The 14,326-nt window shown below is 31.4% G+C and overlaps 1 protein-coding gene across 2 annotated transcripts in view; it reads left to right on the top strand.

The window, feature by feature from the left end:
* Jak2 (Janus kinase 2) overlaps positions 1-14,326 on the top strand; it is a 147,384-nt gene that overhangs the window by 87,495 nt on the left and 45,563 nt on the right. For both annotated transcript variants that reach the window (XM_076846003.2, XM_076846002.2), the window contains exons 6-8: positions 7,233-7,378; positions 11,187-11,508; positions 12,638-12,757. In XM_076846003.2, coding sequence (XP_076702118.1) covers positions 7,233-7,378; positions 11,187-11,508; positions 12,638-12,757 — 588 coding nt within the window. The remainder of the gene's footprint in view (positions 1-7,232; positions 7,379-11,186; positions 11,509-12,637; positions 12,758-14,326) is intronic.

Here is a 14,326-nt window from a genome sequence, read left to right as displayed (position 1 = left end):
TAGTGTACAAGTGTTACGATTTTTCTACATATTTGACAATACTTTGTTTTTCTGATAATAGCTGTCCTGATGGATATGAAATGGTTTATCATTAAGGTTCTTATTTGCATTTCTCTCATGGCTAGTGATGTTTTAAGTATCTTTTCATATGTGTGTTCATCATTTTTGTATCCTTTTTTGGAGTAATGTCTATTCAAGTCCTTTGCCCATTTTTTATTCATGTTGTTTGTTTTTCTTGTTGAATTGTAGGAGTTCTTTCTGTATTCTGAACATTAATCCCTTATCAGGTGTATGTTTTTACGTATATTTTCCTATTACATATGTTGCCTTTTCACTCTGTTGCTTGTGTTTTTGATGGACAAAACTTTTATGTTTTGATGTATTCCAAATTTTTATTTTTTGTTTTGTTGCTTATGCTTTTGGTGTCATACCCAAGAAATCATTGCCAAATCCAGTGCATGAGCCTTTCCTCCATGTTTTCTTCTAAGAGTTTTATATTTTAGCTCTTCCATTTAAGCCTTCAATCAATTTTGAGTTATTTTTTTTTTATGCTGTTAGGGAAAGGTCCGGCTGCATTCATGTGCACACAGATAGACATTTCTCCAAAAAAATATACATATGGCCAACAAACATATGAAAAGATCCATAACAGCACTTCCACTAGGGAAGTGAAAATTCAAATCATAGTGAGATACCATTGCACACATATCAGGACAGTTATTATCAAAAAACTAAGTATTGCTAAGGATGTGGAGAAATTGGAACACTTGCACTCTGCTTATAGAAATGATAAATGGTGCAACCTCTTTGGAAAATAACATAGTAGTTCCTCAAAAAAAAATTACAAACAGAACTGAAATCCATGACTTAAGAAATACTTGTATACAAATATTGTATACAATATTTGCTCTCACTGATTTTTTAAAATATTTACTGTCTTTTGATCATGAGTTCAACAGAATTTCTGATAAGCAGAACTTATTATCTGCTAGTTTTGTATGCCATATAGAACAAAAAGCATGCTATTAGAAATAATCTATCTAGTTATTGATCATCCTATTTAAACAATATAACTTGCCCATTTTCAAAAGTGTGAGGAAATAAGTGTTTAAAATTGAGCAGAGAGAAATCTAACTTATTCCTTAAATAAGTTTTGTATTACTAACATTTAGACCTTTGGTTCAGTTAATAATGATTTTTTTTTGGTTTGTACTTTTTAAAAAGTGTAGTTTATTTTTGTTTAGTGAAATATAATTTATATTTTATTAATAGAAAGTCAAATACCACTTTAAAATGTGTATTTATTATTTTTAATCAAATTATTTATCTTCTAAGTTCTTAAAAATTTCTATAAAACTTTAAAAATTTTTTTGTTCTTTTTACTTTTATATGACAGAATATATTTTGAAAAATCATACATACATGGATTATAACTTCCCATTTTTGTGGTTGTACATGATGTGGAGTTATATTGGTTGTGTATTAATATATGAACATAGGAAAGTTATGTCTAATTCATTCTAATGTCTTTCCCATATCCATTTCCCCTCCCTTTCCCCCATTTTCCCCCTGTACAATCCAGTGAACCTCCCTCCACTCCTCTCCCCTCTCCATCTCCACCTATTGTTGAGTGAGCTTCTGCATATCAAGGAGAACATTCAGCCTTTCTTTTTTGGGGATTGGCTTATTTCACTTAACATAACAGTCTCCAGTTCCATCCATTGATGGCAAATGCCATAATTTTACTCTTTTTCATGGTTGAGTAATATTCCATTGTTTATATATACCACATTTTGTTTATCCATTCATTTGTTGAAGGACCTATAGTTTAGTTCTTTAGCTTAGCTGTTGTGAATTGAGCTACTATAAACAGTGATGGGCTGTGTTACTTTAGTATGCTGATTTTAAGTCCTTTGTGTATAAGCCAAGTAGTGGGTTAGCTGGGTCAAATGGTGGTTCCATTCCAAGTTTTCTAAGGAATTTCCATACTGCTTTCCAGAGTGGTTGCACAAATTTGCAGTTCCAATAGGAATGCATGAGTGTACCTATTTCCCTACATCCTTGTCAACATTTATTTGTACCTGTATTTTTTTAAGGTTCCATCCAGCCTTTATTTATTTATTTATTTTTACATTTTGTAAGTTTTATTTTATTTTTTTAGTTTGTTGTTTTTAGATAAACATGACAGTAGGGTGTATTTTGACATATGATACATACATGGGATGCAACCCATTACAGTTTTGATTTCATTCTTGTGGCTGAACATGATGTGAAATTATACTGTTCGTATATTTATGAGCATAGGAAAATTATGTCTGATTCATTCTAGTGTCTTTACTATTCCCATCTCCTCTCCCTTCCTTTCATTCTCCTTTATCTAATCCAATGAATTTCTAAACTTCCTCTCTTTACCCTCACTTATTATGGGTTGGTATCCACATATCAGAGAGAATATTTGACCTTTGGTTTTCTGAGACTTGCTTATTTCACTTAGCATGCTATTCTCCAGTTCCATCCACTTACTGGAAAATGCCATAATTTTGTTCTTCTTTATGATTGAGTAATATTCCATTGTGTATACATATATCACATTTTCTTTATCCATTCATCTGTTGAAGGGTAATCAGGTTGGTTCTAAAGCTTGACTATTTTGAATTGAGCTGCTATGAACATTGATGTAGCTGTATTACTGTAGTCTGCTAATTTTAAGTTCTTTGGATATAAGCCAAGGAGTGGGATAACTGGGTTAAATGGTGGTTCCATTCCAAGTTTTCTGAGGAATCTCCATACTGCTTTCTAGAGTGGTTGCACTAGTTTGCAGTCTCACCACTAATGTATGAGTGAACCCTTTCCCCCACATCTTTGCCAACAGTCATTATTACTTGTATTCTTAGTAATTGCCATTCTGACTAGTGTGAGATGGAATCTCAGCGTAGTTTTAATTTGCATTTCTCTAATTGCTAGAGATGTTGAACATTTTTTTCTTCTTCTGTAAAGTGTTCAGTTCCTTTGCCTATTTATTGACTGGGTTATTATTATTTTTTGTATGTGTAAGTTTTTTGAGTTCTTCACATATCCTAGAGATTAATACTCTGTCTGAGGTGCAGGTGGCAAAGATTTTCCCCCATTCTGTAGGCTTTCTGTTCATAGTCTTGATTGTTTCCTTTGCTGTGAAGAAGCTTTTTAGTGGGATTGCTATTCCATTTATTGATGCTTGATTTTACTTCTCATGCTTTAGTAATCTGGTTGAGGAAGTAGGTTCCTAAGCCAACATGATGGAGGTTTGGGACTACTTTTTCTTCTAGTAGGTGTAGGGTCTCTGATCTAATGCCTGTGTTCTGGATCCACTTCAGTTGAGTTTTGTGTAGGGTAAGAGGATTTCATTTTTCTTCATATGGATTTCTAGTTTTCCTAGCACCATTTGTTGAAGAAGCTATCTTTTCTCCAATGTATGTTTATGGTGCCTTTGTCTAGTCTGAGATTATTGTATTTATGTGGGTTTTTCTCTGTGTCTTCTGTTCTGTACCATTGATCTTCATGTGTTTGGTGCCGATACCATGCCATGTTTGTTATGATAACACTGAAGTATGTTTTAAGATTTGATATTGTAATGCCTCTTGCTTTACTTTTCTTGCTGAAAATTACTTTCTGGGCCTCTTATTTTTCCAAATGAATTTTATGCCCTTTCTATTTCTATGAAGAAAATCATCAAAATCTTAATAGGAATTGTATTAAATCTATATAGCATTTTTGATAGTATGGCCATTTTGACAATATCGATTCTGTATATCCAAAAACATGGGTGATCTTTCAGTCTTCTAAAATTTCTTTCTTTAGAGTTCTGTAGTTTTCATTGAAGAGGTCCTTCACCTCTTTTTTAAATTGATTCCCAAATATGTTATTGTTTTAAAGTTTTTGTGAATGGGATTATTTTCCTAATTTCTCTTTCAATTGATTCATCACTGATATATAGGAATGCATTTGATTTATGGGTATTAATTTTATATCCTGCTACTTTGCTGAATTCATTTATGATTTCTGAAAGTTTTTTGGGTCATCTACATATAGAATCATGTCATCAGCAAATAGGCATAGTTTGATATTTGATAGTTTCCTATTTGTATCCCTTTAATTTTTTCTGTCTAATTGCTCTGGCTAGAGTTTCTAGGACTATCTTGAATAGAAGTGGTGGAAGGGCATCCCTGTCTTGATCCAGGTTTTAAAGGGAATGGTTTCAGTTTTTCTCCATTTACAATGATGTTGGCCTAGGATTTAGCATATATAGACTTTACAGTGTTGAGGTGTGTTCATATTTCCCCTAGTTTTTCTAGTATTTTAAAGGTGAGTGGATGCTGTATTTTGTCATATGCTTTTTTCTGCATCTATTGAGATGATCATATGATTCCTGTTATAAGTGTATTGATGTTTTGCATTTATTGATTTTCATATGTTTAACCAACCTTACATCCCTGGGTTGAACCCCACTTGATCATGGTGCACTATCTTTTTTTTTAGTTTATAAATGACACTAGAATGCATATCTTTTAAACATAGTTTTGTATGTGATTTGCAAGTATTTTGTTAAGAATTTTTGCATCTATGTTCATCAAGGATATTGGTCTGAAATTTCCTGTCTTTTTTTTTTTGGTTTTGGTATCTGAGTGATACTAGTTTAATAGAATGAGTTTGGAGGGTTTCCTTTCTTTTCTATTTCATGGAATAATTTGAGGAGAATTGGTGTTAGTTCTTCTTTGAATGTCTTGTAGAAGTTGGATGAGACTCTGTCTGGTCCTGGGCTTTTCTTTGTTGTTAGGCTTTTGATTACATCTTCAATTTCATTTCTTAAGATCTATCTGTTTAAATTTCCTGTGTCCTCCTGATTCTATTTAGGTAGGTCATATGTCTCAAAAAAATTGTTGATGTCTTCAAGAATTTCTCTTTTATTTGAGTATAAATTTTCAAAATAATTTGAGTATCATCTGTCTTTCAGTAGTGTCCATTGTGATATTTCCTTTTTCATTATAAATTTTAGGCTTTTGAGTTTTCTCTCTCTTCCTCTTTGTTAGCTTGGCAAAGGATTTGTTAATTTTATTAACTTTTTCAAAGAACCAACTTTTTGTTTTGTTGATTTTTTTTTGTTTCAGTTTCATTGATGTCAGCTCTGATTTTATTTATTTCCTGTTTCCTACTGCTTTTGGTGTTGATTTGTTGTTCTTTTTCTAGAGCTTTGAGATGTGATATTATGTTATTTATTTGTTGTCTTTCTATTCTTTTAATGAATGGGCTTACTGTAATGAACTTTCCTCCTAGCACTACCTTCATAGTGTCCCAGAGATTTTGATATATTGTATTGCAATTCTCATTTACCTCTTAAGTATTTTTTAAAAATTTCATTCCTGATTTCTTCTGCTATCCATTTGTCATTCAATAGATATTATTGAGTCTCCATTTGTTAGAGTAGCTTGTATTTTTTATTCTATTATTGATTTCTAATTTCATTTCATTATGATCTGATAGAATTCACAGTATTATCTTTACTTTTTTGTATTTGCTAAGAGTTGCTTTGTGGCCTAAGCTATGGTCTATTTTAGAGAAGGATCTGTGTGCTGCTGAAAAAAAGTGTATTAATTTGTTGATGAATGAAAGATTCTATATGTCTGTTAAGTCTAAATTATTAATTATATTTTTTAGTTCTATAGCTTCTTTATTTAGTTTTTGTTTGGAGGATCTATCTAGTGGTGAGATAATTTTAATGTCTTCTGTTTTCTATATCATATACTTATTATCTTCTATCTGAGCCATACAGCAGCCTCTTACAACTTCTCTGAGCACATTTAATTTTCTTTAAGCACATTTGTGACTGCTACTGCTCTAGCACTGAAAGAGATATGGTGAAATTGATGCTTTAAAAACCAGATCTTTATTGTTTATAGAGTCAGTTCATTCAAGATTACCTATATTCTGCCCCCAACCAAACTGGTTTGAATCTCTGTACATGTCTTTTGCTTTTTTTTTGTCATTCTATTTTCTTACTGATTTTTTACTCATCAAAAATTTCTTCATCATTTAAGCTTACATAACATTTTAAATCAACCATGAAACCTTTCCTGTTTACCCTAAGTGGATACAATTTCACCTTTCTCAAATATCCTCAATCATCAATTTTGTGGCACTTCTTAAGTATCTGGCATTAAAATTATTTGTTTTCATGTTTAGCTTCTAAACTACATTTTAGACCTTTTGATGGCTAAGCCTGTATTATGTGTTTCTTTGTATGCAACACAATCTCTATTATAATGCTTTTAACTTAAGTGGAATTCAGGACATAATTGGTTACTATTTTAATTTAGGTAATTTTTATGTAGGAGATACAGTTTGAAAACACATGCAATGAAATAGCTTGACAGCATGTGTGTTCTATAGCTGCAAACCCAATTTAAATTGGTTTTCATTTGCAAATTATTTTTTTACTAAAATTTTATGGCAAAATTAAGGAGTTGACCTATGCCTTTTTATCACTGAAAATTGATTTTAATATATGATCATTACAGAAAAAATCATGTTTGCATTTCTTTTGTTAAATAAAACTGTATGGTCATCAATTTATTAGTATGGATCCATTTCAACAAAGCTAGGAAGAATTCTAGTGCTTTCTGATCTACAAGATAATTCAGTACTCTCATGGAAATGAATTAGGCTGGGCACGTTGGCACATGCCTGTAATCCCAGCAGCTCAGGAGGCTGAGGCAGGAGAATCATGAGTTCAAAACCAGCTTTAGCAAAAGCAAAGTGCTAAGCAACTCAGTGAGACCCTGTCTCTAAATAAAATACAAAGTAGGACTGGGGATGTATAGTGTCCCTGAGTTCAATCCCTGGTATCAAAAAAAAGAATTAGGAAAATGAGACATTTTCTATGGTGAGCATTTTTCTTGCATAGCCTTAAAATAAATACTTATATTCCAATGAAGACAACAATAAGCTTTCGTTGTCCAAATATCTTTGAAATAGGACCATTCTGGACAAATTATTTCATGATTACTACAGAATTCTAACATGGCTCTGAGAAGATAGGATTATATTGATACATGGGCTATAGTTTATGTTTCTAATGCTGTTTTTTGACTTATGCCTTTTAAATACATATTTTATGGAAATTATGTTATTGGTTAAAATATGATAGCAGATTAAAACTTATGCTGAGATATTTCCTTAGATATTTTTGTTTCTTTTAGTGGCGGCATGATTTTGTGCATGGATGGATAAAAGTGCCTGTGACTCATGAAACACAGGAAGAATGTCTTGGGATGGCAGTGTTAGATATGATGAGAATAGCCAAAGAAAATGATCAGACTCCACTGGCTATTTATAACTCTATCAGGTAATTTCCTGCTGCATATGCATATGCATAAATGTGAACAATTAGAGATTTTATAGAATTTACTAGTGTTTTTTGTGTTTGTCCCCATCTTTTGATTTTATAATAAAAAAATCACATGGGTAACTATTTTTCTTGTGTATGACACATACTTTGTAAGATGAAATTATTGAAAAAGTTGTAGTGCTACAGAAAGTATCATAGATGATCAGTATCAATTTATTGTTTGATTCATTTATTCTGAAAAGGGTAGGTAAGATGAGATGAATGGAAAGAACATCTGCAGGAATAATTTTTGGTAGTAGATCCTCAAATTTTTTGTATAAATTATCTGAATCAGTATTTCTCAAATTGTGGTCTGTATTTTACTTGCATTAGAATCACCTGAGGGGCTTGTTAAAATTGAAGATTCTTCCCTAAGCAATAGAAAGACCCTGTTTCTAAATAACGTATTTTAAGAAAAGAGCTGAGAGTGTGGCTCAGTAGTTAAGCACTCTGTGCCTCCCTCCCCCCAAAAAATAGAAAAAGAGAAGATTCTAAGATGAAGCCCACAAATATGAAATTTTACAAGTACTTCAGGGATTCTGTTTATACAAGTTATCCAAACTCAGCATTCCCCAAATTATTATTCTGCATATTGGAATTTGACAATCATGACAATTTTAAAATTACAGTTCTTTGAAACACTACTTCTACTGTATAGGTTTAATGTCTACAAAATTTCCACTTTTTAAAGAAGTTTTATATAACTGGGCATGGTTGTGCATGCCTATAATCCCCGTAACTCGGGAAGCTGAGGCAGGAGGATGGCAAGTTTGATGCCAGTCTGGAGAACTTCATAAAAAGAGGTGGGAGTTGGGGCTGTAGTTCAGTGATAGAGCACCCCTGGGTTCAATCTCTAGTATCTGCCCCCCAAGAACTTCTATATAAGAATACTTTGATTTTCCTTATGTTTTGAAGATGAAATATTTTACAAGTTACATACTTACGAGATTAAAAGTCAATGTGGTTGACTTCCTTTTTTTTTTGACATTGTTTTGTCACTAAGTTTCTCAAAGTAGTTCAATACCCAATTTTTAGATCAGTTTCTATGTTTCTCTCTTTGGTTTTAAGTTTGGTTTTATTTTGCTTGCAGATGTCTGTTAGGCCTTAACTCAAATGGAATAGGCCATAGGTATGATTTCATGAACTCACTCAGGAATCTAGAAGACTACATTCAAAAGAACACCAAAAACATTTCTATTTTCCACTAATTCCTTGGTCTTTATTAAGATGCAGACAGATATGTCTTATATGTTAGTGTATTCATCCATCCATTTATTCATTCATTCATTCAAACAGCTATTTATTAAATACTTGGTATATGCCAGGTTACAGTAGAACAGAATCTTAAAAATTGTTGATGAAAATTGAAAGAAACACAGTTGAAGAATTGAAGCTTTGAGCCACTAAAGGCGAATGTTGTAAATATGAAGCCATCTTTAGGCTTCTACTGTGGTGGGATAATTCTGCATTTGAGACTAGATCATATCCAAAGTTAAATAGAATCTTTCCATATAGGTTGAAACATATGTCATCTATTATTCTTGTTTATTAATTGTATTTCTCTGATTCTCTTAACCCATACTCTGAACCAGTATATAAACATATCTGCAAAATTCTGCATCGTTATTTTTGCTTTACTTTTTAAATTGCATGAATATTACACATTCCTTTTAAAACTTGATGATACTTTAAAACAACTTATTGAAATTCACATATCATGAAGTTCACCTATTTAAAGTAAACAATTAAATATTTTTTGTTGTGTTCACAGCATTGTAAAAGAAAATAACAATGTGATTTTAGAACATTTTTATCCTTCCTAACAGAAATCCCATATTCATTAGCATTCAGCCCTCATCCTCTTTCTCCCCAATCTCTGGCAATCACTTATCTAATTCTTGTCTCAGTGGATTACCTATTCTGGACATTTCATATAATTGGAATCAGACAATATGTGGTATCATTTTCTGTCTGGCTTCTTTTACTTAGCATAATGTTTTTAAGGTTCTTCCATGTTGTAGCATATATCAATATTTCATTCCTTTTTAGTTTTAGTTTTAGTTTTTGGTTACCTGTTCATCACTTGATGAAAATTTGGCTTGTTTCTGCTTCTTGGCTGCTGTGAATAATGATGGTATAAAGGGTTGTATGTGAGTTATTTTGTGGATGTATATATCTATTTCTCCAGTGTATATGCTTAGGAGTAGAATTCCTATTTCATTCAATAACTCAGTTTAACTTTTTGACAAACTACCAAACTTTTCCCAAGCAGCTATACCATATTAGATTCACTGGCAGTACATGAGAATTCCAACTTTTTCCGCACTCCTCTGTCTTTATTTTACCCACCTTACCAAGTAAAAGTGTTATCCCATTCTGGTTTTGATTTTCATTTCCTTAATAACTACTGATGGTTAGCATCTTGTCATGTGCTTATTGGCCATATGTATGTCTCCTTTGGAAAAATGTCTCTTGAAATTGTCTGCTTATTTTAAAATTGAGTTGTCTTTTTATTATTGAGGTGTAAGTGTCCTTTTTATATTCTGGATGTCTCCAATACAAGTTATCATATAATATTTGCAAATAATTTCTCCCATTCTGTGTATTTTTTTTACTTTCTTGAAGTTATCATTTGCAGAATAAAAGTTTTAAATTTGAAATACCCCCACTTAACCTATTTTTCTTTTATCTACTGTGCCATGGTATTTTAAGAGTGGATAAATAATTTATTCCTGCCCTGTGGCAAAACATGCCTGCTGTTCTTAATAGTTTAAAACATATTTAATTCACTGATGTTTTCTGAATTCTTATTTGATGGTAATTTCTGAAAAATAAACAAGGAACTCTAATTGCTGTTAAGTTACTTAGAATTGATGGGAGAACAGATGAGAAATTAGGCCTTGCAGAATGAAATAAGGTGCTTGTTTCTGGAAATATCCAGTAGGATATAGATCTTTGAATAGTGTAAATACTAGATTTAAAAAAATGCATATAAGGGCTGGGATTGTGGCTCAGCAGAAGAGCGCTCGCCTAGCACCGGTGAGATCTGGGTTTGATCCTCAGCACCACATAAAAAATAAAGGCATTGTGTTGTGTCCATCTACATCTAAAAAATAAATATTAAAAAATACATATAAGAGGTTACTCTGTATGTCTGTGTTCACTAGAAGCAGAAATATTAATTTATTCCTCTTTTTAGGCTATTTAATACATAGAGATAAAAGTGCAGAAAGGTCAGAGTATTTCTAGAAAGAATTATTTAATCAGAGGAATTATTAGGATTTAAGAAGTTAACCTAACAAAATAACTTATACAAAAAAAAGTATGTTTGCATAATGAACAACAAACAGCACCAAAAAAAGCAACAATTTCCAAAATTCAGATAAAATCTGTTTAAAATTCAAATAAAAATTTCCATATTATAGGAAATATTTTCAGCACAGTACAAAAAAAAAACCTTATAAATCACCATCCCAGGGAAATAAGATAATCAGAGAAAATGAATTTTTAGAGACTCTTTTATAGACTGAGAGTGCATTTCATGAGGAGAAGAAAATTAAAATCTTCTATTCTGAGCTTTATGGTAACTTAGAGTATGTGTGCCATCAAATGAAACATTGAGGTTTTCTCCTCTGTGGATGGTTATATTGTAGCACCTACCTATCATAGAAAAAGATAAGAACTTGTCTTTCAGTTTTGTTTTCGGTTTATTTTCCAATTTTTGTTTTCTTTGTTTTCCTTTTCTGTGTATGCTCTTCATTCCTAGCTATAAGACATTCTTACCAAAATGTGTTCGAGCAAAGATTCAAGACTATCATATTTTGACAAGGAAGCGAATAAGGTACAGATTTCGCAAATTTATTCAGCAGTTCAGTCAATGCAAAGCCACTGCCAGAAACTTGAAACTTAAGTATCTTATAAATCTGGAAACTCTTCAGTCTGCCTTCTACACAGAGCAATTTGAAGTAAAAGAACCTGGAAGAGGTCCTTCAGGTGAGGAGATTTTTGCAACCATTATAATAACTGGAAACGGTGGAATTCAGTGGTCAAGAGGGAAACATAAAGAAAGTGAGACACTGACAGAACAGGTAATCCTTAATGATATGTTCTCATTCTTTGTTTTAAATTTTAAGTAGAATGACAATATAAGCAAAGTAGTTTTAATTATTTCAAACCTGGTCTTGCACTTCTTCCATTGTTAGAAGTGGAAGTTTCTAGTAGCATGTGACGCTATCAAGATTGTATCTATAGTTCTTCTCTCATTGTTCTTAAATGGATTTTTATTTAATCTTTTTAAGACAAAATAATTTCTAATGACTTTCTTATAGTTTCAGAAAGGGGTTGGATTCTCTAAGTGGTTTTTAAGGTAGTCTTGTCTCCTTTTTACATTCATTATTATTGATAATAAGGCACAATAATAAAATAAAATGGAAAATATTCACTTAAATTAATTTTTATTATACTATATACCTGTTAAATAATTAATTTACTTTTTAAGGTTTGCACTGCAAGTTTTAAATTTGTTCATGTTTGTATTATTCTTAGATTGTTTTAGAGATTTAAGATGATTTTGTTCTTATTTTTAATTTTTTTTTGGTAGTTAGATTTTCAGTTTTCTGGCAGCAGTTCTTATTAATGTTAATTGGGTTGGAGAATATGATAACACACTTTAGATTCCTTGCTTCTTTTTTTTTAAAAAAATAGTTTTTAGTTGTAGTTGGACACAATATCTTTATTTTATTTATTTATTTTTATGTGGTACTGAGGATTGAACCCAGCGCCTCGCAGGAGATAGCCAGTGCTCTACCACTGAGCTATACCCCCAGCCCTGATTCCTTGCAGCCTTTAATGTTCTCATTTATAAGTCAAAGTAAGATACAGTATAGTCTTGGGATTAGGATTTTGGAAGAAGGAATCACATAATGCCTATCTATTGTTATAAATAAAAATTTGTATTTCTTGGGCTGAGGATGTGGCTCAAGCGGTAGCGCACTCACCTGTCGTGCATGCGGCCCGGGTTTGATCCTCAGCACCACATACAAACAAGTGTCCGCCGAAAACTAAAAAAATAAATATTAAAAAAAAATCTCTCTCTAAAAAAAATATGATGGAAAAATTTGTATTTCTTAAAGAATTTTGAACCAATGTTGTCTCTTTTATAAGTTTTATTTAAAAATGGTTCCATAACTGTTAAATTTTAAATGCTTTTAATTACAGAATTTACAACTATATTGTGATTTTCCTGAAGTTATTGATGTCAGTATTAAGCAAGCAAACCAGGAAGGCTCAAATGAAAGTAGAATTGTAACTATCCATAAACAAGATGGTAAAAATTTGGTAAGTTTGTTTTACGACTAAATAGTGTTTACATTGAACATTTATCAGCAATAAATATTTCAGAATCCAAAAGCCAAATTTACTTTTTTGTAATACCAAAATTACTTTTTAAAAATCTTTTTTGTTAGTTCTAATTAGTTATACATGACAACACCAAAGTTACTTTTTAAATTATAGTTATAATATAGCTCTAAACATAATTATCAGTTCAGTGAACTTTTTTAAAACTTTCACCTCACTTTTTACCAAAAACTCTTCCCCCAGTTTTTTATACAGTTTTGTGATTAACAAAGTACCAGTTCTTTTCCCCACTCCCTCTGACTCTGGGTTGTGCTAGTTGCCTGTTGTAATGCTCATTCTTGACTATTTTTTTTTTAATCAAGAGGGATGTGCATAATACCAACCATTCTGCCTAATTAAAGGACAAAAATAAAGCAATATTATATGGAATTTATATGACAAAATACAAACCAATCCCAGGTCAGCTTCACTCAATCTGTAAGACATGATTGATTCTAAAAGATTACTAAAAAAACAACTGACTTATAAGTCACTTTATTCAGCACATTTTCCTGTTCTTAGTAGATAAAAACATGATAAAGTATACCTACTATCTAGTAGGCTATGAACTTCTTGAAGGCAAGAGTTATATTTTCATGTGTGTTTGTACTTCCTGCATTTTGCACAGTGTTCTAGGAGCTAGTTTAAGAGTGTGATAAAATTTCATGGATGGATGAAAGGGTGTTTAATAATTATCAACCCCCTTCTGCATCTATAATAAGTATTTCTGGAAAAGTATGTCGATGCTAATGTGAATATTCTATTAGTAATATTCCTTATGGAAAGGTGTGTGGACTTGTTGGCTTAATTTATGAAGTCTGCAATACAGAGAAGTTAAATAACTTTCCGAGGTCACAGTATTGGTAAAATGTTAAGGCTATTTAAATTCAAATCCATTATTTGAAAACCTAAGTTCTTAATTGTGAGTATTCCTAAAGCTTCTTAAAAATATTACATTGACATTTTGTTGTAATTGCATCAAAGATTAGTTTGGGAAGAGTTGATGTTTCTTTTCCATATAACATATATTTTAGGAATACCTTATATTTCTCTTGTATCCATGGATTATATTGTTTTTCAGTAACTTGATAGTTTTATTCATTTTGATATATCATGTTTCTTGCTGAATTTTATTAATGATGTATTATGCTTTTCTGTTATTTATTAGAAGTAAGAACTTTTCTCAGTTTATTTGTCAAATAAATTGTTGATGGATATAAGAAAGTAACTAATTTTTGTTTATTCTTGCATTCTACCAGTCTATTATATGTTAGTTTTATGTTTTTTATTACCATTTTTTCTCTTTACACTGGCATTTTTTGTCTTTTTATTGTTTTAAAATTTTAGTAAAATATATACAAAATAAAGCTTAGACTCATAACTGTTTTAAGCATGCAGTTCAGTAATGTTTAGTATATTCACATTGCTGTGCATCCAATCTCTAGAACTTTTTATTTTTGCAACACTGAAACTCTGTACCCATTAAAAACTATTGCAACCTCATTCTAT

The sequence above is a fragment of the Callospermophilus lateralis genome, chromosome 2 (assembly GCF_048772815.1).
Source record: "Callospermophilus lateralis isolate mCalLat2 chromosome 2, mCalLat2.hap1, whole genome shotgun sequence".
Lineage (NCBI taxonomy): Eukaryota > Metazoa > Chordata > Mammalia > Rodentia > Sciuridae > Callospermophilus > Callospermophilus lateralis.
The sequence above is the reverse complement of the archived record's forward strand: the minus strand, read 5'-3'. Positions and strand labels throughout refer to the sequence as shown.